Genomic DNA, 25,918 nt, shown 5'->3' with positions numbered 1-25,918 from the left:
CATGGTGCTGTCGCTGAACCAGAGGTCATTAAATGAGGACCACCTGTACAGGTAGTCCTCAACGTACGACCACAACTGAGCCCAACATTTATGTTGCTAAGTTAGAAATCTGTTGAGTTTTGCTCCATTTCGCGACTTTTCTTGCCCATTTTGTAAGTGAATAACTGCAATTGTTAAATGAATAAAACCGTTGTTAAGTGAATCTCGCTTCCTCGTAGACTCCGCTTGTCAGAAGGTTCCAAAAAGGGATCCCATGACCCCCCCAGGACACTGCAGCTGTCATAAATATGAACCAGTTGCCAAGCATATGAATTTTGATCAAATGACCAGGGGGAATACTTGCAGTGTGAAAAATGGTCATAAGTATCTTTTTTCAGTACCATTGTAACTGAGTGGTCACTAACTGAACTGTTGTAAGTGGGGGACCGCTTCAATTACATTCCTTTCTATCCCTTTTATAGGTTGAAATTCCTTTTGTATCGCCTTTCTTTGAAATGAAAATATTTCAAATGAAGGCGAAACTCACAATTGAGCATTTGTACAATGCAAGGGCAAAAAAAAAAAAGAAGAAAGCCCTAAGAGAAATATTTTCTGATACGCTTCTCTCTATCCCCTCCCCCCCCCGCCAAATAAATAAAAATGTACATTCTCCCCTTGGCTCCACGGCTCCACCGGTGCAAATCCATCTCGCTGATTTGCTGTTGGCCGCACTTGGTGTTGTCCGACAGATGGTTGAATTGTTGCCACGGGCCTTTATAAATCTCTGCAGCTGAAGGGTACAGATGTTAGCGTGGTTACTTTTCTCCACCAGCACTTGCTTTCAAAGGTTGCGTGGCTGTGGGAACGAGTTTTACCTTGGCATTCTTTCTTTCTTTCTTTCTTTCTTTCTTTCTTTCTTTCTTTCTTTCTTTCTTTCTTTCTTTCTTTCTTTCATTCATTCATTCATTCATTCATTCATTCATTCATTCATTCATAGAATAGCAGGGTTGGAAGGGACCTTGGAGGTCTTCTAGTCCAATCCCCTGTCTAGGCAGGAAACCCTATACCATTTCAGACAAATGGCTATCCAACATCTTCTTAAAGACTTCCAGTGTTGGGGCATTCACAACTTCTGGAGGCAAGTTGTTCCACTGATTAATTGTTCTAACTGTCAGGAAATTTCTCCTCAGTTCTAAGTTGCTTCTCTCCTTGATTAGTTTCCACCCATCGCTTCTTGTTCTACCCTCAGATGCCTTGGAGAATAGTTTGACTCCCTCTTCTTTGTGGCAACTCCTGAGATATTGGAAGACTGCTATCATGTCTCCCCTAGTCCTTCTTTTCATTAAACTAGACATACCCAGTTCCTGCAACCGTTCCTCATATGTTTTAGTCTCCAGTCCCCTAATCATCTTTGTTGATCTCTGCACTCTTTCTAGATGTATTTATTTATTTTTTTATTCTGCCTATTCGCCCATGGCGACTCAAGGCAGCTTACAGAATATAAGACCATGAATCAGATAAATTAATACAAATTAGTACAATATAACAAAATCACTCCCACCCACCCCGCCTCAGCAGAGCACACGAGGCATTTAATGGGTTCCATCCCGCTCTGTGTCTCTCACGCCTGCTGGGAGAACCAGGTCTTCAGCGCCTTCCAGAAGAGTGCTAGAGAGAGGGGGGGGGCGTTCTGATCTCCGGGGGAATTGATGTTCCAGAGAGAGGAAGCCACCACAAAGAAGGTCCTTCTGGGTCCTACCAGGTGTATCTCCCTTGGGGATGGCAAACGCAGCATTCCCTGCCTCCCTGCTCTGATGGGTTGGGTACAGAGGTGGGTTTCTATCAGTTCGGCCCAGTTTGGCTGAGTAGGTCGTAACTCGGCCTTCCATGCCACCAAACTGCCACCAAACTGCTTCTATCAGCGGCGCTGTAGTGATGCAGCATGCACCCACCAATGGCTGGCCAGGTTAGGTGGTCTTAATAGAATGGACCTTATACATTCATTTTAGTTTGGCTTTTATTCTAGTGCCCTGGAGTCCCAAAGTTGACTTTTAGCTGCAGTGAACTCTTCTCTCCAACTTCCTCATAAGTATTACAAATAGGGCTGAACAGTGTGGCAAGACTCTGAAAAGGAGGGGCACAGGAAGCCAGACGTGGGGGAGAGATAGAACAGAGAAGTTGCAGAAAACTGTTGGTACGAAATCAGCTTTCCTGTTTTTGATACGTTTTGTATGAATACGCCTCTTAAAACGCCTTCTGATTGACGAAGTTTGATTAAAGGTATAAAATCACTGCCCTGGGCGTAGCCCGGACAGTTCAGATGTTGGTGTGTGAACATGCTGAACTCGATGCATCCAATAAACCTGTTTCTCTCACTTTCGTGGTCTCAAGTCCTGCTCTTTCTTAAGTAGATTACAAACCACAATCTGCTGCAACAGTAGATGCTGCCATCTTGTTTTTTTTGCTACATGCGCATGTAGTATAAGCGTGTGCGCGCAAAGCGCGTCCCTGAGTGAACCAGCAGTAGAAGAAACTGGAACGCACCCCTGGTGGGTAGATTTGACCGGCAAGAGACGGTCTCTCAGACCACCTGGTCCCAAGCCATTTAACCATAGCTTTTCCATCTTGTGTGGCATCCCGCTCGCTCAGCCAGATCCAGACTTCCAGAAAACTGGCTCTGCTTTTAGGTGAGCAAAGTCTGGGGAAGGAAAAGGAAGGATTGGTCCTCATACAGGTGGTCCTTATTTAGCGACTCTTCAAAGTTACAATGGCGCTGAAAAAAGTGACTCCTGAACGCTTTTCACATCTGCAACCATTGCGGCATCCCCATGGCTATATGACCAAAATTCTGACACTTGGCAAGTGACTCGTATTTATGACCGTGGCTCTGTCCCCTGGGGTCATCCCCTTTTGCGAACTTCTGACATTGGGAATTCACTTAACGGCCATGTTACTAAACTTAACAACTGCAGTAGTTCACGTTAACACGTCTGACAAGAAAGGCCGTAAATTGGGGCAAAATTCATTTAACTCACTTAACAACAGAAATTTTGGGCTCAATTGTGGTCGTAAGTCAAGGACCACCTGTACTTATAGAAAGAGAAGAGCAAAGGTGTTGGGTGACACTGCAAAGCGTTTTTGTCCACCCTGTGGTGAAACAATATGGCCGACTGGGGAGATTGGCCTAACCTAGAAGGATCCTGGGGCTGTTTGAGGATAAAGCTGCTTCTCCTTCCTCCCACCAGCGCTGGCTGATTTATTTCAGTGTTTATTTGTTCAAGTTACAAGCTGTTTTAGTCCAAGTGATTATGCACTATTCGAGCCAATGGAGCAAGGAGGCAAAATGTGTCCAAGAACAAGAAAAACCTCAAGATCTATGGCTATATTAGGGAAGACAGCACTAAGAACAATATTGCAATATCAGGGTGGATTGCAGAGTGTCCTGTCACAGGGCTCATAATAGAACTTCTGGCTTATTCTGGTATGGCCATAAATTTGGGACTCTCGTCCTGGGATGTCAAACCTTGGCAACTTCAATACCCGTGGACTTTGAGTCAAAGAATGGGAGGATGGGGAATTTTGGCTTTTGAAAATCACAAGTCTTAAAAGTGGAAAAGGGGGGGAGAGAGGAAGGGAAGCAAGAGAAGGAGAAAGGGAGGGAGGGAGAAAGGAAGGGAAGCAGGAGAAGGAGAGAGGGAGGGAGGGAGAAAGGAAGGGAAGCAAGAGAAGGAGAGAGGGAGAAAGGAAGAGAAGGAGAGAGGGAGGGAGGAAGAAGGGAGGGGGGAGAGGAAGGGAAGCAAGAGAAGGAGGGAGGAAAAAGGGGAAGGAGGGAAGAAGGAAGGGAAGCAAGAGAATAAGGGAGGGAGGAGGAAGGAAGGGAGAGGAGGGAGGAAGGAATAGGAGGGAAGAAGAATGGAAGCGAGATGGTGGGAGGAAGGGAAGCAAGAGAAGGAGGGAGGGAGGAAGAAGGAAGGAAGAGGAGGAAGGAAGAGGAGGAAGGAAGTGAAGGAAAAGGAGGGAGGAAGCAAGAGAAGGAGGGAGGGAAGGAGGAAACAAGAGAAGGAGGGAGGAAGGAAGGAAGAGGAGGAAGGAAGGGAAGGAGGAGGAGGGAGGAAGTGAAGCAACAAGAAGGGAGGGAGGGAGAAGGAAGGGAAGGAAAAGGAGGGAGGGAAGAAGGAAACAAGATGGAGGGAGGAAGAAGAAAGGAAGAAGGAAGGAAGGGAAAGAAAAGAAGGGAGGGAAGGAGGAAGAGAGCGAAGGAAGAAAGAAAGAAGGAAATGAGCAGGAGGAAGGAAGAAGGAAGGAAGAGGAGGGAGGGAGGGAGGGAGGAAGGAAGGGAAGGAGGCAGGCAGGCAGGAAATAATTGCTTGGGGTGGATGCTATCTCCCAGGGAAGACATGGTTACCACCATGGCATGTCTCCAAGGTCCCAGAAGACCCCATAACTGCCCTGATGGGACCTGGAGGACACATGCATTGTTAGAGCTAATAGCATGAAGAAGCAAAGAGGAAGAAAGAGATACGGTTCCACAGAGAAGTCTGGTTCTGAACCACGAAAGGGCATCACTGATGATGATCTTGAAATGTCCTCAGAAGCCACCTGGCAACTGGTGCAACTCATAGGACAGAGGAGTTTACACAACTGCAGCCTCCCCCATCCAGGGTCTTATGTGGGGTGTGTGGGGCGTCTTTGTTATGAAAAACAGCTGTGAAGCTTGTGGAAAAGGGGGCAGAGCTTCAATGGGATGTTTCTGACCTCCATGTCAATTTTTTCTAAAAACCCCTCATGGGTGCCCCTGGCATCTCTTTTCTTTTTATCCCTGAGACGTGTGAGATTTCCAAGAATACAGAAATTACTCCGCAATGTTTTTCTTTTTCTTCTTCTAGGCCCTGGATCTGATTTTGGAAAAGATGAAGTCCGCAGGCTTTAATTTCTCCACTGTAAAAGCTTTGTCTGGAGCTGGACAGGTTGGTTAAAAGGAAGGGCAATGATGGAAAACAGATGCTTTGGCCTCAGTATGTTGGCCTCAGTTTAAATCCTCCCTCCCTCAATCCCACAATCCCTCTCTCCCTCCCTTTTATCTTCGTTCATTCCTTCTTCCCTCGCTCCCTCCCTCCCATCTTTCCTTCCTTCTTCCCTCCTACCTTTTCCCTCCCATCTTCCTCCCTCCCTCTCTTCTTTCCTCCCTCCCTCCTTCCCTCCCTCCCTTCCATCTTCCTCCCTCCCTTCCATCTTCCTCCCTCCTTCCCTCCCTCCCTTCCATCTTCCTCCCTTCCATCTTCCTCCCTCCCTCCTTCCCTCCCTCCCTTCCATCTTCCTCCCTTCCATCTTCCTTCCTCCCTCCCTTCCATCTTCCTCCCTCCCTCCTTCCCTCCCTCCCTCCCTTTCATCTTCCTCCCTTCTATCTTCCTCCCTCCCTTCCTTCCATCTTCCTCCCTCCCTTCCATCTCCCTCCCTCCCTTCCATCTTCCTCCCTCCCCCTTCTTTCCCTCCCTCCCTCCCTCCCTCCCAGTGTTGTATGTCTTCTTCCTCTGCTTCCTCTACCAGAGGCCCTGGGTTCTCCAAAGTTAGTGGAGACAGCGGTCATGCATGGGTTAACTCAGCCAGTAACCAATAGAACTGAGTCTACCAAAGTGATTGGAACTGGCTGTGGTAATTGCTCTCTCCTCAACTTAACTCAAAATTGCTGAATTGGCTACTTTAATATGTTTTAATTGGCTTCTCCCCTTCAGGACAACAAAGTTGTGAATACAAGCCATGGCTTCCGCTCCTGCCCATGAGCCATAAGTCCCTCCAACTACCCTGGACACTGCTCCCACCACCGAGTCTCCTTCATCCGGGACCCATAGACGCAGACCTGCCCCGGAGGCTCCCCCCACTGAGCCCTCTTCCAAGACTCACGGGTCTAGTCACGGGACCACGGCCAAGCCACCTTCGCAGGAAGAAGGCAATGCCACTCAGGCTCCTCCCAAAAAGGCCAGGGGCAAGACCAAACCCACGGAATCCCCTCTGTTTCAGTCCCAGATGCCTGTTCAGCCTAGTCCTCCTCCTGACCTGTCTTCTGATTCGGAGGATGATCTCTGCTTCTTTCTTTAGTCGCTCTGCCCTCTTATGGCTAAGACAACTTCAAGGGAGACTTCCGGCCAGGGATTCTAGGGCTCGCAGGGACATTAACAAATTGAAGGCAGCCCTAGAATACACCGCAGATGCCTCCTTAGACGCGGCCCGTTTCACGACCAAAGCCATAGCTTTGAGCATCCTCTATCACCACTCCTCTGGCTGAAGCAGTGGCAGGTGGAGGCCGGAGCCAAATGGAGACTGGCCTCCTCTCCCTATTCTTCCTTCCTTCTCTTTGGTCCTCCCTTGGAACCTCTACTAGTAGATAGCAATAGCAATAGCAGTAGACTTATATACCGCTTCATAGGCCTTTCAGGCCTCTCTAAGCGGTTTACAGAGAGTCAGCATATTGCCCCCAACAATCTGGGCCCTCATTTTACCCACCTCGGAAGGATGGAAGGCTGAGTCAACCCTGAGCCGGTGAGATTTGAACCGCTGACCTGCTGATCTAGCAGTAGCCTGCAGTGCTGCATTTAACCACTGCGCCACCTAGTAGAGTCCAAGGATAAGCGGAAAGTCCTGCAACCTGCCACTAAGAAGAAGGAGGGTCGGAATCAGTCCTTTTATCACCCTTTCATGGACAGGACAGGGGTTCCTCCAACCGCCGTCCGCAACGTCAGGCTCCTCTCAGACAGGGCCCCTCCTTCTCCAACAGATCAGACAGAGATTCCAGAGATTCCAGCCCAGAAAGTCATTCAAGGATAATACCAATCGCCCCTATAAAAGGCAGAAGTGACTACCTGGAGGATCTCCTGATCGGGAGACGTCTGGCAACCTTCGCGGATCGTTGGGATGACATCAACAACGCATGGGTCAGGTCCACAGATTCGGCCTTCTCTTGGACTTGTGCTCCAGCCCTCCGAACCATTTTGTCATGTGCCCAATCTCTCGGGATCCTCAAAAGAGGTTCCTAGTAGAGCAAGCCATCCATCATCTGTTCCACATTTGGGCCATTCAACCTGTGTCTCCAGGCCAGGTAGGACGGAGGTTTTACTCTTGTCTCTTTATCATACCAAAGTCTTTGGGGGGGCTGGAGAGCAATCCTCGATCTCAAATTTCTAAATCGATTCATCAGGTACAGGAGATTCAAAATGCACTCTCTCCTGTCAATCCTGGAGAGTGTGCGCAAACACGATCTCCTCACATCAGTAGACCTCACGGAGGCTTACCTCCATGTGCCCATTCACAAGCAGCATCGATGGTTCCTCCGCTTTGTCTATTCAGTATCGGACCCTCCCAAGCTCCTGTCAGTCGTAGCAGCCCACTTGCGAGCCAGACCCATTCGGATCATGTGCTACCTGGGCGACATTCTCCTGTTGTCAGGTCATGCAACCAGGCTCTTCAGGATCTCCAGTACACCTTACAGGTGCTTCAGGAGGTGGGATTCTCCATGAATCAGGAGAAGAGTCACCTTGTCCCCACCTCACATCTGGTGCACTTGGGAGCCCTCATCGATTCTTCTCAGGGGAAGGTCTTCCTGTCTCAGGAACGCCAGATCAGCCTCAGAGACCTTGCCAATGAGGTGCGATGGAGACAGCTTGACCCTCTTCTCCAGCTGTCTCAATTGCTGGGGAAGATGGTCTCGTGCTTCTCCATCGTTCCTTGGGCGTGGCTCCACAGGCGCTGCCTTCAGTGGTTTCTTCTGCCATTCCAGAAAACCAACAGCAGCTGTTTCCTAGTGAAAGTCAGGTTGACTCCAGAGGTAATCCAATCTGGACTGGTGGATCTCCCCAGCCATTTCTCAAGGGGCCCTCTTCAGGGAACCTCCACGTCTCGTAGTCACGACGGATACAAGCTTATTGGGATGGGGCGCTCACCTGGAAGATCAAGTGGCTCAGGGTCTCTGGTCCGATTCTGACCTTTCCCACAGTATGAATTGGCTAGAGTTGAGAGCCATCCATCTGGCTCTCCTTCATTTCCATACCTCACTTCTCAATGCATGTTGATTTGGACGGATAACACAACGACCAAGATGCATATCAACCGCCAAGGGGGGGACGAGGGTGGTATCTCTCATGGAGTCTGCCTTTCACCTAGGGATCTGTGTGGAAGCCAATCTTCTCTCTCTCTACGCTGAACACATCTGAGGCACTGACAATAATCGACCCTGTGGAGTAGAGCCTGAACCGTCACATCTTCAGACAGCTGTCGTTCAGGTACGGGACTCCGGTGCTAGATCTAGTCGCAACGGCATCTAACAGGCAGCTGCCCACGTACCTGTCTCGTTACACGGCACTAGGTGCGGAAAGGACGGATGCCTTAAGGTGCAGGTGGCCTCATGGTCTCCTGTATGCCTTCCCCCTGATACAGAGGGTGATTCAGAAAATGATAGAGGAAGAGGCCAAACTCATCCTAATTGCCCCCCATTGGTCGCTCCGACCCTGGTATGAGGACCTGGTCAATCTCAGTGGGCCCCGCATGGCGTGTTCCAATGATAATGTCCCTTCTTCATCAGGGGTCCATTCACCATCCCGACTTCTCCTGGCTTCACCTAACTGCATGGAGGCTGACCGGGCAGTCTTGAGGGCAGCTAACCTTTCTGAGACTATAATTCGGACTATTCAGGCTTCTCACCGCCCAGCCACTAACAGGATCTATGAAGCAACGTGGCAGACCTTCATTACATGGTGCCACTCTTGAGATGCCACCCCCCTGGAGGCTTCGGTCCCCCAGGTTTTGGAGTTCTTGCAACAGGGGCTTGATAAGGGGCTCTCGCCAAACACCCTATGGCGACAAGTGTCGGCTCTCTCTTCGGTTCTCTCACTTCACCAGGATGAGCCTCTTTCCTTGCATCCTCCACCGTTTCATTAAGGGCACATCTAATCTCTGTCCTCCTGTCATACACAGTTTCCCCTCATGGAATCTAGCCAGGGTCCTTGACTTTCTCACTGAACCGTCCTTCGAACCTCTCAGGTCCGCCTCATTGCATCATCTTACACTGAAGACAACCTTTCTGGTTGCCATCACGTCGGCACGTTGCGTCTTGGAACTGGTGGCCCTTTCCATTCGATCTTACCTGTGTGTATTTCATCTGGACTGTGTGGTCCTTTGCCTTGATCCCACCTTTGTTCCAAAGGTAAATTCGGTCTTTCATCGATCTCTGGATCCCACTCTTCCAAATTTCTGCCCTAATCCTTCTCACAGACTTGAACGCAAATGGCACAGGATAGACGCGCGACGTGCTCTTAAGATCTATATTGCCAAGATGGCCGTCTTCAGGCGCACCGAAGCTCTCTTTGTGTCTTTCCATCCCACAAATTAGGGGCTAAAAGCTTCTCCATCTATGGTTGGGCCCTGGATCCAATCTGCCGTTTCAAGAGCTTACCTGGCACATCACCTCACTCCTCCATCCAACATCACGGCACATTCTACGCGCAGTGCGGCTACGTCGGCTGCGTGGACAAGCCAGGCCTTGGTGGAGGAGATCTGCAAGGCGGCCACCTGGACTACTCCTACCCCCTTTATCCGCCATTATAAGGTGGATAGATACGCTTCACCGGATGCGGCATTCGGACGGCGGGTCCTTCAACAAGTTCTTCCCTCTTCAAGTTCCTAGCCCAGTCTCATTCCCACCCGGGGTCAGGCCTAGCTTTGGTACGTCCCATGCATGGCCGCTGTCTCCACCAACTTTGGAGAATGGGGCATTAGTTCTTACCTAATACGTCCCTTCTCTGGGCAGGGGGAGACAGCGGCCATCCCCACCCTTTCAGGCTCTGGCCTAGTTCCCAGAGGGACATCCGGGAGAAATACTGGAGCATCAAGAGATTGAGAGCAATCGAATAGCGCACAACAGTCTACCTATCCGTCAAGAAAGCAGGAGGACACTCCTCAGAGACGATGACATCGCTTTGATAGACTCAGTTCTATTGGTTACTGGCTGAGTTAACCCATGCATGACCACTGTCTCCACCTGCCCAGAGAAGGGGCGTATCAGGTAAGAACCAACACCCCAGTTTGAGCTTTCTGTGCAGGATCTTAGCTGTTCCTAATCCTGAACTCTTCTGTGCTTCCTTCCTGGGATCTGTTGGAGTCTTTCTTGACTTTCCACGTTCTCTCTACTTCCTCCTTCAAGCCCTGCTACCTCTCCAACTTCTCATCCTCCTCACTTGGTGACACTTCCTTTATCTGTTCCTTGCCTGCTACCATGATGAGGGGTTGATTGGTCAATACAGATTAGGACTTCTCTGCATAATGTGGGTCCTTTAAAATACGTTGCATGGCTATTTTTGAAGTGGAAAGTTAATTTGTTATTCCTTTAATTCCCACCTCTGAGCAGAAAAATACACTTTAGAATCTGGGGTTATGATTACCGTTTCTGTTTTCTAAGCAATAGAATTTTGTTGGGGTTTTTTAAAATTTATTTTTTATTTTTGTTTAAGTTGAGAGATTTGTTTTATATATATATATATATATAACAGTATATATATATAACAGTATATATAACAGTTATGAGATCATATAATTGTGAATGTATATATGAAATTGATAAAATAAAATAAAATAAATTATATATATATATATATATATATATATATATATATATATATATATATATATATATATATATATATATATATATATATATATAATTTATTTTATTTTATTTTATCAATTTCATATATACATTCACAATTATATGATCTCATAACTGTTATTAATAATATGTATTTATAACAATTTTTCCCTACTGTTGACAATATACTTGAAGATTGCTTTTTTTATCATCCCATAGATCCATCTTATCTTACAACGGTCCTACTTCTTCTTCCCTCCCTCCCTCTTTCCTTCCCTCGTTTCTTCTCCTACTCCTCTTCCTTCCCTCCCTCCTTCCCCTTCCCTCCTTCTCTCCTTCCCTCCTTCCTTCCCTCCTTCCTTCCTTCCTTCCCTCCTTTCTTTTCTCCTTCTAAGTTGAGAGATTTGGTATGTGTGTGGATATAACATATTATGTCTCTCTGTGTGTGAGACTACACACTCAAACCATTCCAGGTGAACCACAGTATGTCTACCTTCCTATCATTTTTCTGTCATCTATTGTTACCCATTATCTGCCTGTCTACCAGAATGGTTTATAGTTTTCTAAAAGATATGTTGATCCTAGCATATAATTATAGAAGGAAACCAAAAAGAAAATTTTAGGAAAAGCCTTTTCTTTCAGCAGTAAATAATTGTTTTAATCTCACCTTTGCTGGCATTATTCAGCGCTGGTGGTATGCACATTTGTCACCATTTAATGGGAATCATAGCATCAACCTTCTTTCTCTATTTTTCCTAACTTAACAGCAACATGGAAGTGTCTATTGGAAAGAAGGAGGAAGCTCTGTTTTGCAAAATTTATCACCTGTTCTTCCTTTACATCAATCACTGAAGGTAACCGTCTCCAGAGGTTTTTCGGGGAAGCTAGAAGTTGTTCTTTTTCAATGACCTTAACACTGATTGATCTTAGAAAACCGTAGAAGATGCTTTATAGTTTTCCTGCCTAGGAACAAATGCAGCTGATACTACATCACAAGGTGATGGATTTTCCTTTACATAGACCATGTGATACATCCCACATTTATTTAGTCTTTAAGGAAGAAAAGAGCAAGAGAGATTGATTGTGTCTTGCTTTCATAAAATAAAATGGTGACATACTGATTTCATTTTTCTACCAAGTTCTGGATTGAGTTAAGGATGCCATTTCTGCAAAATTCCACATAGGGTCAGAGATTGTTTTCGACTTTCACTTAGTGGGGTTTTTTTTGTACTCTTCTGTGGTAGGCTTAATTCAGGGGTTGGCAGTTACTCCTCGACTTACGACCTGTTTCTTAGCAACCGTTCAGAGTTAAGAAGGACCTCCCCAGAGTTATTTACAACCCAGTTTTGAAATTCTAATGTCCATCCACACTCCCGCCTACCCACCTCCCCCATACACATGCAGTCACGAGACTGTATTCTGGACATTTGGCAACTGACTCACATTTATGGCCGTTTGCAGCATTGCGTGGTCACACGACTGTGATTTTCGGCATTATTATTTCTCCAGAAATCAGCATTTACTTTGTGGCAAAAAAAACCCCAAAAAACAAAACAAAAACGCATTGGCTGAAATGGGTTCATTTATTGGCCCCGGTATTAATTACACACGTCTGCTTAATGATGACTGCAAAAAAGTTCATCAATTAGTTGTGGTCACATGAGGAGCTGCTTCGCAAACTTTGTGTCTTTGGGCCAGTAACTTCCTCTTAGCCAATGGCCAAGATCAGGGGTCGGCAGCCTTAAACACAAAGGTCCTAGCTGGAAGCCCCCCATTCAATTCTGGAGCCAGCTGGAAGTCCAGTTTCCCCACCATAGAGTCTCCTCCTAGTCTGGCGTCCTTTTTCCTCTGCCGACCGGAAGTCCTGTTCTCTCACACACACTGCCCCCCGCCCCTAATTCCCCCATAGAGTTTCCTCCTAGCATGGCGTCCGTTTTCCTCTACCTGTCCTAACTGAAAGCCCTATCGATTGTGGAGCCGACTGGTGACAGGGAGCTGCAGCAGAGGGATCAAGGAACCACATGTGGCTCCAGAGCCGTGGGTTGCCGACCCCTGGCCTAATTAGTTGATCTAACTTGTCCTTTTAATGTGAATAATAGGTTTTTGCAGACTTACATTTCAGACACATAGATTTAAAAAAAAAAGAGGGTAAAGCTGAGATTAAGAGACTCTGAGTCAAATTTACTCAGCAATTTTTTGTTTGTTTGTTTGTTTAATATGCCACTTGTCATAACAGTTTTGAGTAACATTGAGCGGCTTATACCGTATTTTCTGGAGTATAAGACGCACCAAGGTTTTGAAAAGGCAAATTAAAAAAAAGTTTTTGCACTCTGCAGACTCCCCAAAAATGACCTGTTTTTGTCAAAAAAAGGGGGCATGCATAGTCTTTAGGAGGCTTGTAGAGTGCTCCTGGGGGCTGGGCAGGGGGGGGGGAGTGAGCAAAAAATGGCCCTTTTTTCAGTCATTTTACCCTCCCCAGCCCCCAGCAGCACTCTGGAAGCCTCCTAAAGGCTATGTACAGCCATTTTTGTGAAGGGGGCAGGGTTTCAGAAGGCCAAAAATGCTGTATTCAGTGTATAAGACGCACCCAGATTTTCACTCTCTTTTTCGTTGGAAAAAGGTGCATCTTATACTCCAAAAATACGCTAATAATATAAGAGCATAGATACAAAAGCATTAAAAATGTTAACATTAAATTTAACAAATAAAAAAATTTAAAATAATATGGTCAAACCAAAAGAAATAATAGTAGGTCAAAATAATCCCAGAATGTTTGAAGTGAAATGATTCTTGTATACTATTTTTAATATTTTCAAGGAATATTTCAGAAAGATTGTTGACAGTTACGGATTTTGCTTGCAGTGATTTAGAGCCCTTAGTCACTGCATCTCTTCAAAATGTTCTTCCTGCTGAGTTTATGATTTTGTTGGCTTTTTAAATTTATTTTAAACCAATTCTTCTGGAGCATGCTTTTAAATTGGAATTGCTTTGACATTTTTTTAAAAAGAAAAATATTTCAGTTTTCTTAAAAAAAACAGGATCGGACCCAATTGTGTTTGTAAGTTGAGCACTACCTATATTGAAAATGCACTCTACCTGGGTCGCTTAATACAATTAGAGACACCATCAGAAACATACTGTGGCTTCTTACACAGCTTAGATGTAGCCTGCAGTAAGTTTTACTGTGACTTGAATGTCCCAAAGTAATGGTTAATGTGGTAAAACAATGACTTGTTTTTCCTTGCTAAAATATTTTCTCTGCATCTTTGTAACAGTCTTACTTTCCAGTGTGGAAAGGCAGATTTCAACCAAGCCATTTTGCTTAAGTATTGTGCTGTCTTAATGTTACTTTCAGATTCTGGCCGCACATAAGGGAAGTTGTTTTTGATATGAGGATCCAAATGGGATTCATTCATTTGATATATAGACCAAGGTACCTGTTTCTCACCCCCTTATACAGGCAACAATCAAATAGGATGTCAGTCACATCTTCTACCTCTGTCGCTCTGCAAATGCGGAAACTTTTTTAAAGTGACTGTTTGACTGTTTCACTGGCATTGAAAAAAACCGACTTATGTCTGGTTTTCACACTTATGACCAGTGGTGGAATTCATTTTTTTTTTACTACTGGTGCTGTGGGTGTGGCTTGGTGGGCGTGGCATGGCTTGGTGGGTGTGGCTTGGTGGGCATGGCAGGGGAAGGATACTGCAAAATCCCCATTCCCTCCCCACTCCTGGGGGAAGGATACTGCAAAATTTTCATTCCCTCCACACTCCAGGGGAAGGATACTGCAAAATCCCCATTCCCGCCCCACTTCTGGGAGAAGGATCCTCTAAAATCCCCATTTCCTCCCCACTCCAGGGCAAGGATACTGAAAAATCCCCATTCCCTCCCCACTCTGGGGGAAGGATATTGCAAAATTTATTTTTGCCGGTTCTCTGAACTACTCAAAATTTCCGCTACTGGTTTTCCAGAACCTTTCAGAACCTGCTGAATTTCACCCCTACTTATGACCATTGCAGCATCCCCGTGGTCACATAATCCAAATTTGTGGCTTGGCAACTGGCATTGTATTTACAATGGTTGCAGTGTCCCAGGTTTATGAAATCACCATTTGTATCGTTCCTAGCCAGCTTCCGACAAGCAAAGATAATGGGGGAAGCCAGATTCACTTAACAACTGCATGATTCACTTCATGACAGTGATTTGCTTAACAAGTGTGGTAAAACAAAAAGAAAAAGGTCGTAAACTGGGGCACAACTCACTTAACAACCATCTTGCTTAGCAACAGAAATGTTGGGCTCAATTGCAACGGTGACTTGAGTACCACCTGTATTGTCGTAAACCAACTGGCAACTCTTGACTTCGTTGGCTGTTCTGCTGTCTCTTCCTTGTTTCCAACAGGATTGCTTTTCTGTCAGCAACAGTCCAGTCTGGATGGACTCCAGCACGGCTGCCCAGTGTAACTCTCTGGAAGAAAAGGTCGGAGGGGCTCAGAAATTAGCCGACATCACTGGCTCCCGAGCTTATGAGGTGAGAGCCGTGGGAGAAGACAGTAGGGAGGGTAACCAAGAAGGTCTAATGTGAACATTGTCTAAGACCGTGATGGCGAACCTATGGCACATCTGCCACAGGTGGCACACGGAGCCATTTCTGAGAGCCTGTGAGGTGTTGCCCTGTCGGCTCCAGCGCTGATTTTCAGCCTTGATTTGGGGGCATTTTTCTCCCTCCGGAGACTCCCCTGAAGCCTCCAGAGGGCAAAAAACCGCCCAACGCACAACCGGAAGTTAGTTCCTGAACTTCTGGCTTGCGCATTGGGCTGTTTTTCACCCCCTGGAGGATTCAGGGAAGCCTCCTGAAGCCTCCAGAGGGAGAAAAACAGCCCAACAGGTAACCCGGAAGTCTGTTCCCAAACTCCCAGTTTGCCTGTTGGGCCGTTTTTCTCCCTCCGGAGGCTTCAGGAGGCTTCCCTGAAGCCAGCGGAGGGGAAAAAGTGGCCCAAAGAGCTTCCTGGAAGTCCAGAGACTTCAGTGAGGCCTGCATGAATGCGCGTAGGGTGTGTGTGTGCACGTATGCATGGGAGGAGGACATTGCATTATGGGTGTGGGCACACAATCATGCGCTCACTCCCCCTGCTTTTGGCACGCCTTGACGAAAAGATTAGCCATCACTGGTCTAAGACTTCCTTTCCAGGGTTGTTCCCACAAAGCAAGGGTGCCCAATACTGGGCCAAAGCCTATTTGCAACTGGGCCATGTGAGTGGTGGGCCAGCGCACACACTGTGTGATGACTCAAGGCGTGGCGTGAAAGTAACACAACCAGACTATAGATCTAACTCCGCTTTATTGCTCCAATTGTGCCCCCCCAAACGTTCCCACATACAAGTTCTGAAGCAAAGCTTTTGCATGCACCTTCAGAAGCCTCTGGCTGCGAGTAGTCCAGTGATCAAGGTTAGCCACAGAGCAACCAGGGCCAGCAGTCCGATAAGACAAGTTAGCCAAACAATAATCAGAGCAAGAAGTTCAGCAAAGCAGGCAAACTGGCAATCCCAAGGGTTCAGATGAAACGGTAGGGACGGTTTGAATCAGTTCGCCGAACCGGTAAAAGCCACCCCTGGTTGGCCCCGCCCACATCTGCCCAGTCGCCCCTCATCCCTTCTGGCCGCTTGCCCCGTTCACTGTTATTGTATAGGTTATAATAACAGAATATTGCAAGTCTGAAAGTATCTCTCCCCCCCTACTTTTATGCTCCTGCAAACTATGGAGGATCCCTTCTGAGACCCCCATCTCCACCCCACCCCCACCCCCCGGGACTCAAATGTCATTTAATGGACATTGTCTAGGCCAGGGGTCAGCAACCATAAACACTCAAAGAGCCACAAAGGTCCCACCCGGAAGCCCCTTGTTCAATTCTGGAGCCGACCGGAAGTCCGGTTCCCCCACCATAGAGTCTCCTCCTAGCATGGCATCCTTTTTCCACTGCCTTCCCTAACCAAAAGCCCTATCAATTTTGGAGCTGACCGGAAAGCCCGCCCCTTACATGAGAGTCTTTTCCTGGCGCACCGTGCTTCCCCGCCCCAACCAGAAACTCCTCCCAAAATTGTGGCACTGACTGGCGACGGAGCCGCAGCAGAAGGATGAAAGAGCCATATGCGGCTCCATATGCGGCTCTAGGCAGCAACTCTTCCCCCCATCTCCCAAAATAATTTGCACCTGCTATTCCAGGTATGAACACATTCTTGTTGCACATATGAACAAACCATTCCTGAACATTTTTGAAATCTTGCCTAAACGTCCAGAAAGATTACTTGATTTATTGTTTCTGAAATACATATTATAGGAAAACCTGTTTTTCAGATACCTTTTTAAACATTTACCTGTCAAAGCATTATCATCTGTTTTATGCCTGTTGCATCTGAATAGCAGCTGCTGTTATGCCTTTAATAAATTAAAATATCCAGGGGGTGATGCCCTGAACTCATTATGCTGAGTTAATTATTATTGACTCCATTTACAATTTGTGTTCCTAAATATTGGTAGCCTGTCCTTTCTCAGCGTTTTACAGGAAACCAGATAGCGAAGATTTACAGCCGGGATCCTGAAGTCTACTCACAAACTGAGGTTTGCTAATCTTCTTCTCGTTTATTGGGAATCATAACTAATTTAGGTTTTATTACGGTTTGCAAGGGGAACTTATCACAATGCTTGTACAAATTACATTAGCATAAATATGGCAACAAAAGGCCCCTCGTTAAACAGAAAAGAGATCTATCCAAGAAGGTTTAGTAAAAGTGGCTGCTGATACAGCATCCCATTAATCTGGATGCTTAATATTAGCTATTTTGTTAACAGAGGGCGTGCTCTCACACCAGAAATGCAATTCTAGATCTAATTCCTTCTCCTGTAGAGAATGGGGGAAGATTAGGGATGGGGATTATAAAATGATGGATTTATTCCTGCCCCCTCTTTTTTTTTTTTTTTTAAAGTTTTGTTGTCTCTTGCAATGCAATTTCAAAATGCATTGCAAAGAACAAAGAAAATTCCTTCCATTCTGCATTGGCCTTTGATCAAGGGTGACTTTCAAAATGCATGAGGTCTCAGGCATGGTGTTCGCGGAGGGTAAGGGAAAGGGGCAAAGGACAAAAATGATACAAATGCCACTCCTTTTGCTGGTATCTTAAGAGCTGGAGCCTGTATTATTTTATTAATTAATTAAATGGGCAGGTGTGAGGGAATGTAGTAGGTGTCAGCATCCAAAAGTAAATCAGAGTCCAAGGCAAAGTATTGCTCAAAATTCCAATTGATTAAGAGAGCCATGTTGGCACATCTGGGAAAACCCAAATCTGAAAGCTTCCAGGTTTTCCTCACCCAGTTGAAAGTTCAAGATCTTGCTCCAAACCCACAAGTCCATCACATGGCCCAATCTTCCACTGCCACGTTGGCAGCTTCCACCCATCCAGTTAATGACTGTCTTGCTTAGCAACAGAAATTTGGGGTCCTATTGTGGTCGAGGGCTACATGTAGCTCGATCACTCCAGAAATTCCTCCAGCCCTCTTCTTGGAAACCATCCAAGGCAACGCCAACAGGTTACAAACAAGAAGTTAAGGAAAAAATTGGTCCATTGCTGGGAGAAAGTGGCAAGAAGGTGACAAGCAACAGGGAGAAAGCAGAACTATTTAACTCATGTTTTGCATCTGGCTTTACACAAAGGGATAAAACAGTCCAACCTATCAAAAACAGCACCACAAAAATCAGATTAGGAACACAAATAGAAATAGGGAAGAAAATGGTAAGTGAGCACCTGTCTACCCTAGACGAGTTCAAATCACCAGGACTGGACGGATTACATCCCAGGGTTCTGAAGGAACTGGCAGACGAGATCTCAGAACCACTGAGCTATATCTTTCAGAGATCCTGGAGCACCGGGGAACTGCCAGAGGACTGGAAAAGAGCTGATGTGGTTCCCATCTTCAAAAAAGGGAAAAAAAAATAGATCCAGGAAGCTATCAGCCTGACCTTAATACCAGGAAAGATTCTGGAAAAGATAATCAAGCAACGAATTAGCGAACACCTAGAAGTAAACAAAGTAATAGCCAAAAGCCAACATGGGTTTGTCAAAAACAGATCATGCCAGACTAATCTTACTGCATTCTTTGACAAAGTGACAAAATTAGTGGACCAGAGGAATGCCGTTGATATAGTTTACTTAGACTTCAGTAAGGCATTTGATAAGGTAGACCATAACCTACTACTAGATAAAGTAGAAGAATGTGGGTTGGACAGCATCACCACCAGATGGATTCATAACTGGCTGACCAACCGCACTCAACATGTAGTCCTCAATGGAACTGCATTTACATGGAGGGAAATATGCAGTGGAGTACCCCAAGGCTCTGTTTTAGGCCCAATACTCTTCAACATCTTCATCAATGATTTGGATGAGGGAATAAATGGGGAATTCATCAAATTTGCAGATGACAACAAGCTGGCAGGAATAGCCAACACTCCAGAAGACAGGCTTAAGATACAGAAGGATTTTGACAAACTTGAACATTGGGCACTATCTAACAAAATGAAATTCAATGGTGAAAAAAGTAAGGTTCTACATTTAGGCAAGAAAAACGAAATGCACAGGTAGAGTATAGGTGATACTTTGCTCAATAGTACTAACTGTGAGAGGGATCTTGGAGTCCTATTGGACAACCATTTAAATATGAGCCAGCAGTGTGCAGCAGTTGCCAAAAAAGCCAGCACAGTTTTTAGGCTACATAAACAGAGGGATAGAATCAAAATCACGTGAAGTGTTAATACCACTTTATAATGCCTTGGTATGGCCACACTTGGAATACTGCATTCAGTTTTGATCACCACAATGTAGAAAAGATGTGGAGACTCTAGAAAGAGTGAAGAGAAAAGCAACAAAGAGGATTAGGGGACTGGAGGCTAAAATATGAAGAACGGTTGTAGGAACTGGGTAACTGGGTATGTCTAGTTTAATGAAAAGAAGAACTAGGGGAGACATAATAGCAGTGTTCCAATATCTCAGGGGTTGCCATAAAGAAGAGGGGGTCAAACTATTCTCCAAGGCACCTGAGGGTAGAACAAGAAGCAATGGGTGGAAACTAATCAAGGAGAGAAGCAACTTAGAACTGAGGAGAAATTTCCTGACAGTGAGAACAATCAATCAGTGGAACAGAAGTTGCCTCCAGAAGTTGTGAATGCCCCAACAATGGAAGTCTTTAAGAAGATGTTGGATAGCCATTTGCCTGGAACAGTATAGGATTTCCTGCCTAGGCAGTGAATTGGACTAAAAGACCTTCAAGGTCCCTTCCAACTCTGCTATTCTATTGTATTATATAAGATCTCTTGTAGCCATAACAAAATTATTTCTCGAAAGCCAAGGTCATCCTTTGCCTTTGCACCTCTGCACCTGGCCAGAACTGGATGGATGAATGGAACCATCCAGCATGGTAGTGCAAGATTGGACCACGTAATGGACTTGTGGATATGGGGCCAAGATCTTGAACTTTCAACTGGGTGGGGAAAACCGGGAAGCCTTTAGATTCAGGTTTTCTCAGATGTGCCAACATGGCTCTCTTAATAAATTGGAACGTCGAGGAATCCTGTGCCTTGGACTCTGATTTAATTTTGGATGCTATTTGGAACCTTGGCAATATGCTGACTGTAAACCGCTTAGAGAGGGCTGTAAAGCATTATGAAGTGGTATATAAGTCTAAGTGTTATAGCTATTGCTGTTGTGAATAATCCATTACAGTATAGCTGCTTATCTCAGCAAATGACTGAGACGATACATTTCAGCACAGTATTTTGATTCTGAGAAGGCTGTCTATAACTAGGGGAATAAATCAGGGTTTACTGCATGGTGTAGCACAGTTTGTAAACCCAGCTGTAGCATAAGACTCTAGTCGCTTCTGTTCTTAGATGACTTCAACTAACAGAAGCTATTTTTCTGGCCTTCTTGCTTCTTCGTCCTTTTTATGACAGATGCCATGAATATAGCTAGACTCCAATTTCTTTCCTCCCAGCATAAAACAATGTAGAGGAGAAAAGCTAATTGTTATTTATTTATTTACTTGATCTTTATCCAGCCTTTATTACTTTATAAGTAACTCCAGGCATTGAGTATATGTAATACTTCTTCCTCCTCCTATTTTTTTTCCCATTACAACAACCTCTTAAAGATTTTCTTTTCAAATTTTTTTTCAAATCCATGGGTTTGTGCCTGTAAGGGGGAGAGAGAGAGAGAGGGAGGGAGGGAGGGAAAGAGAGAGAGAGAAAGAGAGAGAGAGAGAGAGATTGATTGATTGATTTCTGGTAGCTTAGTCTTTTGCAACTCTCAAAAAAAATCAAAGCAAGATCTTGCGACAATTAAGCCCTCAAAGATGCTCTTTCTGAACATAATATTTTAAATGCTTGCTGAACTCAATGGGAGTTCCAAAGCACTCTGCTTTGAATTGCTTGTGAAAGAGAAATAATGTCATGTGATTATTTGCTTGCTTGCTTGTTTGTTTGTTTACTTCTTTTTCTTTTCTGCAGAGAATTTCCTTGGTGAGCAACTTTGCAGCCTCTCTATTCCTAGGTGCCTATGCTCCCATAGATTACAGCGATGGTAAGTGACACGCACCCTTTCTAACAGGTTCAACCCCACACTGACTTATAGGAGAGAATAGACACAGTGGGATGTCCTCTTTTTTTTGGTGAACGGAGGCCACTCAAAAATGGTGAGAGTCGTTGAAAGATAAAGTAGTCTCTTTATACAGGTAGCCCTCAACTTACGACCACAATTGAGCCCAAAATTTATGTTGCTAAGTGAGTGAGAAATTTGTTAAGTGAGTTTTGCCCCATTTTACAGCTTTTCTTGCCCCATTTGTTAAGTGAATCATTGCGGCTGTTAAATTAGTAACACGGTTGTTAAGTGAATCTAGCTTCCCCATTGACTTTGCTCGTCAAGAGGTCCCAAAAAGTGATCACATGACCCTGCAACTGTCATAAATGTCAGTCAGTTATCAAGCATCCAAAGGCAAATCACATGACCATGGGGATGCTGCATCGGTCATAAGTAGCGGTGGGTTTCATATTTTGTTACCACCGGTTCACCGCACACCCCCATCCGCTTTGTCTGCGCCCGCCCACTCTGTGTTCACCCGCCCACTTTGTGGGCACCCGCACCCCTTCCATACATTGCCCGGCCTTGTGTACCTGTGCTTTGCTTGCACGCGTGCCTTCCACGCATGTGCCCAGCCTCAAAAACATGCCTAAATAGGATGGCATAGGGCTGGGGCAAGTGGGTAGTCCCACCCGCGATTCTCACTACCAGTTTGGGCGAACTGGTCTTAACCGGCTGAATACCACCTCTGGTCATAAGTGTGAAAAATAATCAGAGGTCCCTTTTTTTCAGCGCTGTTGTAACTTTGAATGGCCACTAAGCTAACTTTTGTAAGTAGAGGACTGCTTGTATCCTGCCTAGTTAAGTAGGTCAGCATGTTTAAATGGATGAATATTAACCTCATTTAACTTTAATTAATATACATGTTGAACAAATCATCCCCCATCCACCCCCCATTAAACCCACTTCCTTCTTTGTGGTTTGAGCCCTTGGCTCTGAATCCAGAATGTGTCTTTGCAGACTTCTGGCTAAGCTTTCTTTCTTTCTCTGAAGCTCTGTGGACTGGCTGCCTGCATCTGGCTGGCTTTGCAGAAAGTGTGTCAGGCTGCAAAAACGTTGTGGTTCTTCCAAGAAGATGTATTTATTGTTTTGTTCCTTTTTGGTGTCGTTGCCCTTTTTTCTTGGAAGTGTCTAACACAGCTGGACCCGAAACGGTGTCCAATTCCCCCCCCCCCCGATTCAGTTTCTTTTTTTTTACTGTGTAAGATCAGAAGAACGCTAGACCAGCCCTGCTAAATTGCTCCATCTTAATCCAGATTTGTTTTTATAGCACCCAGCAGACGTTTCTGTTCACAACCAGAAGATGGCAGCATTTCACACTTTTGCTACTCTTTCTCTGAAATTAATATTAGAAGCTACCTTCAAACCAGGAATAACAATCAGACTAGTAATAGGTAACCCTCGACTTAACAACAGTTCGTATAGTGACCGCTCGAAGTTAACAATGGCACTGAAAAAAGGTGACCGTTTTTCACACTTACGGCCGTTGCAGCGTTCCCACGGTCATGTGATCGAAAATTCAGACCCTTGGCAACTGACTCATACTTATGACACTGGGAGTGACCCCAGGTCATGGGATAATTTTTGTGACCTTTTGACAAACAAAGTCAATGAGGAGGCCAAATTCACATAACCATATTATTAACTTAACAACTGTAGCGATTTGCTTAACAATTTTTGTAGCGTGAAAGGTTGTAAAATGGAGCAAATTTTACTTAATGACTGTCTTGCTTAGCAACAGGAATTTTTTGCCCTATTGTGGTCGAGGGGTACAAGTAGCTCGATCACTCCAGAAATTCCTCCAGCCCTCTTCTGAAACCATCCAAGGCAGCGCCCATCAACAAATCTTATGGTAATCACTTCTGAAGGCAAAGAGGACACCAATTTAGATAGTCTTTGACCATTCATTTATAACAGGAATAACTGAGTTACAAGGGGCCTTGGAGGTCTTCTAGTCCAACCCCCTGCCGAGGCAGGAAACCCTATATCGTTTCAGACAAATGGCTATCCAACATCTTCTTAAAGACTTCCAGTGTTGGGGCATTCACAAATTCTGGAGGCAACTTCTGTTCCACTGATTAATTGTTCTAACTGTCAGGAAATTTCTCCTCAGTTCTAAGTTGCCTCTTTCCTTGATTAGTTTCCACCCATTGCTTCTTGTTCTACCCTCAGGTGCCTTGGAGAATAGTCTGATTCCCTCTTCTTTGTGGCAACCCCTGAGATATCGGAACACTACTATCATGTCTCCCTTAGTCCTTTTCATTAAACTAGACATACCCAGTTCTTGCAACCGTTCCTCATATGTTTCAACCTCCAGTCCCCTAATCATCTTTGTTGCTCTTCTCTGCACTATTTCTAGAGTCTCCACATCTTTTTTACATTGTGGCAATGTAAAATATAGTGAAGCACTGAAAAAGTAACTTATGACTGGTCCTTGCAGCATTCCCACGGTCACATGATCAGAATTAGGGCGCTTCGTGACTGGTCTTTGTGGCATTCCCATGGTCACGTGATCAGAATTAGGGCAGCAACATGTATTTACAATGGTTGAAGTGTCCCAAAGGTGTTGTGATTGCCGTTTGCAATCTCCCAAATGGCTTCCCACAAGCAAAGTCAATGGAAGAAGCCAGATGCACTTAATGACCATGTGAGTCTCTTAACAACTGCAATGATTTGCTTAACAACTATAATAAAAAAGATTGTAAAATATGACTCATTTTACAACCACCTATCTTAGTAATAGAAATTGTGGTCTGAAATTGAGGACTACCTGTACAGAGCCATGATGGTGCAGTGGTTAGATGCGGTATTGCAGGCTACTTCTGCTGCCTGCTGGCTGCCAGCAATTTGGCAGTTCAAATCTCCCCAGGCTCAAGGTTGACTCAGCCTTCCCTCCTTCTGAGGTGGGTAAAATGAGGACCCAGATTGTTGTGGGCAAAATGTTGACTGTAAACGACTTAGAGAGGGCTGCAAAGTACTGTGAAGTGGCATATAAGTCTAAGTGCTATTGCTACTATTTGGTTTACATTTAATACAAACCATTATTGTTTTGCTAATTACCTTTCAATCCTGAGGAAGAGGGAATTATGCATAGCATTTGCATTGGTAAAGTGGCTACTCAGGTGGTATTTAACCATAATTAAAGATAAGAGGGAATTTCTTCTGGAAGAGAATGCTATTAAAAAAAATCCAGTAAACTCAACCGGACAATGTGTATCACAATCGAAGAATCTGGAATGAAGTTTAATCCATTTCCAGGAGATGCAAATCTCTTCCTATAGAATATTTTGTACTTCTGTTGATTGATTTTTATTTATTTTTGTGGAAAGAAGTGCCCCAAAGCATTAGGCATATTTTTGATTATTCTGTGTGGGTTTTTTTCAAAGCAAGAAACTTGAGACTAATCGACTTAAATGTGTCATTTGATTTATTGTCCTTTCCGAATCAACCACAAGTAACATCCTTCTAGGCTGGAGATGTATTAATTTCCTACTCACGAATCCAGTGTCCACCGAATCCTCAAAGTGATCCAATTTGCCTCTGACTTTGATTTTTTTTTTTATTGCTCTGTTCTTTGGCAAAGTTAAAAAACAGAACTGGGAAAATAATCCGTTACTTTAGTAGAAGAGACACTTGTGTGGTCAGGTTGCTGGAAAGAATCTTACTTTTCTGATCCACCAATTACTATTGCGTGGAAGTAACAAAAGGGATAAGAGCAGGAGTGAAATCCTCACGGTTCGGCACAGTTCAACTAAACCGTTAGGGACAATTGTCCCTGGTTCTGTTAACTAGTAGTAAAAAAAAAACTTCTGAGGATCACCCGCGTGATCGTGGGAAGTTTTCCCTCCTGCTTTTTAAAGCATTTTTTTCCTGCCGGTTTGGGCAGGAAAAAATGCTTTAAAAAGTGGAAAAAAAGAGAGCTTCCGATGATCCCGTGGATCAATTGTGAGCCCCGTGATCGTTGGAAGCTTTTAAAAAAACTTTTTAAAGCATTTTTTTCCTGCCTATTCGCCCAAACCAGCAGGGGAAAAATGCTTTAAAAAGTGAAAAAAAGTTGGCTACGCCCACCCAGTCACATGACCAGCCACACCCCAGCGACACCCACAGAACCAGTGGGCAAAAAAAAATAGATTTCACAACTGAATGAGAGCCCGTTTGGTGTAGGGGGTAAAGGCTAGAATTCGGGAGATTCTGAGTTCCAGTTCTGCTTTAGGTATAAAACTAGTCAGGTGACCCTGATTCATTCTTCTACCTCAACCTAGGATAGAGGCAATGGCAATCCGCTTCTGAAAAGTCCCAAGGATTCCTTTGTGCGGTTTCTGAGAATCAGACATGATTGAAGAGAAAATACTGTATGTAGATAAACAGAAATCTTGGAAGGATTTTTATTTAAAGTCTTCCAAGAAAAGAATAGAAAAAGCTTCCCAGACTTTTCAAATTATTTGAAAATCTGATTCCTTCATTCCCACACATGGGAAGGTTCTGACCGGGGAATCTGTCAGGGATGATCCAGCCAGTTCCAGATCTGCCATCAACTGCTGGAAAAAAGCAGGTGTTGCCATCTTCATATCTCTTTGTCCATCACTGATAAAGTCCCCTTTGATTTGAACCAGATTCCTGAT

The 25,918-nt window shown here is 44.9% G+C and overlaps 1 protein-coding gene across 1 annotated transcript in view; it reads left to right on the top strand.

Moving 5' to 3' along the window:
• The window catches only part of XYLB (xylulokinase), a 158,861-nt gene that overhangs the window by 18,278 nt on the left and 114,665 nt on the right, over positions 1-25,918 (top strand). The window contains exons 4-8 of the mRNA XM_087712447.1: positions 4,866-4,946; positions 11,377-11,463; positions 15,014-15,142; positions 17,164-17,229; positions 21,167-21,239. Of these exons, the coding sequence (XP_087568573.1) occupies positions 4,866-4,946; positions 11,377-11,463; positions 15,014-15,142; positions 17,164-17,229; positions 21,167-21,239 (436 nt within the window). The remainder of the gene's footprint in view (positions 1-4,865; positions 4,947-11,376; positions 11,464-15,013; positions 15,143-17,163; positions 17,230-21,166; positions 21,240-25,918) is intronic.

This window comes from Thamnophis sirtalis, unplaced genomic scaffold (assembly GCF_051295495.1).
Source record: "Thamnophis sirtalis isolate CommonGarterSnake01/CBP01778 unplaced genomic scaffold, rThaSir2_p1.2 scaffold_4, whole genome shotgun sequence".
NCBI classification, from domain to species: Eukaryota; Metazoa; Chordata; class Lepidosauria; order Squamata; family Natricidae; genus Thamnophis; species Thamnophis sirtalis.
The sequence above is the reverse complement of the archived record's forward strand: the minus strand, read 5'-3'. Positions and strand labels throughout refer to the sequence as shown.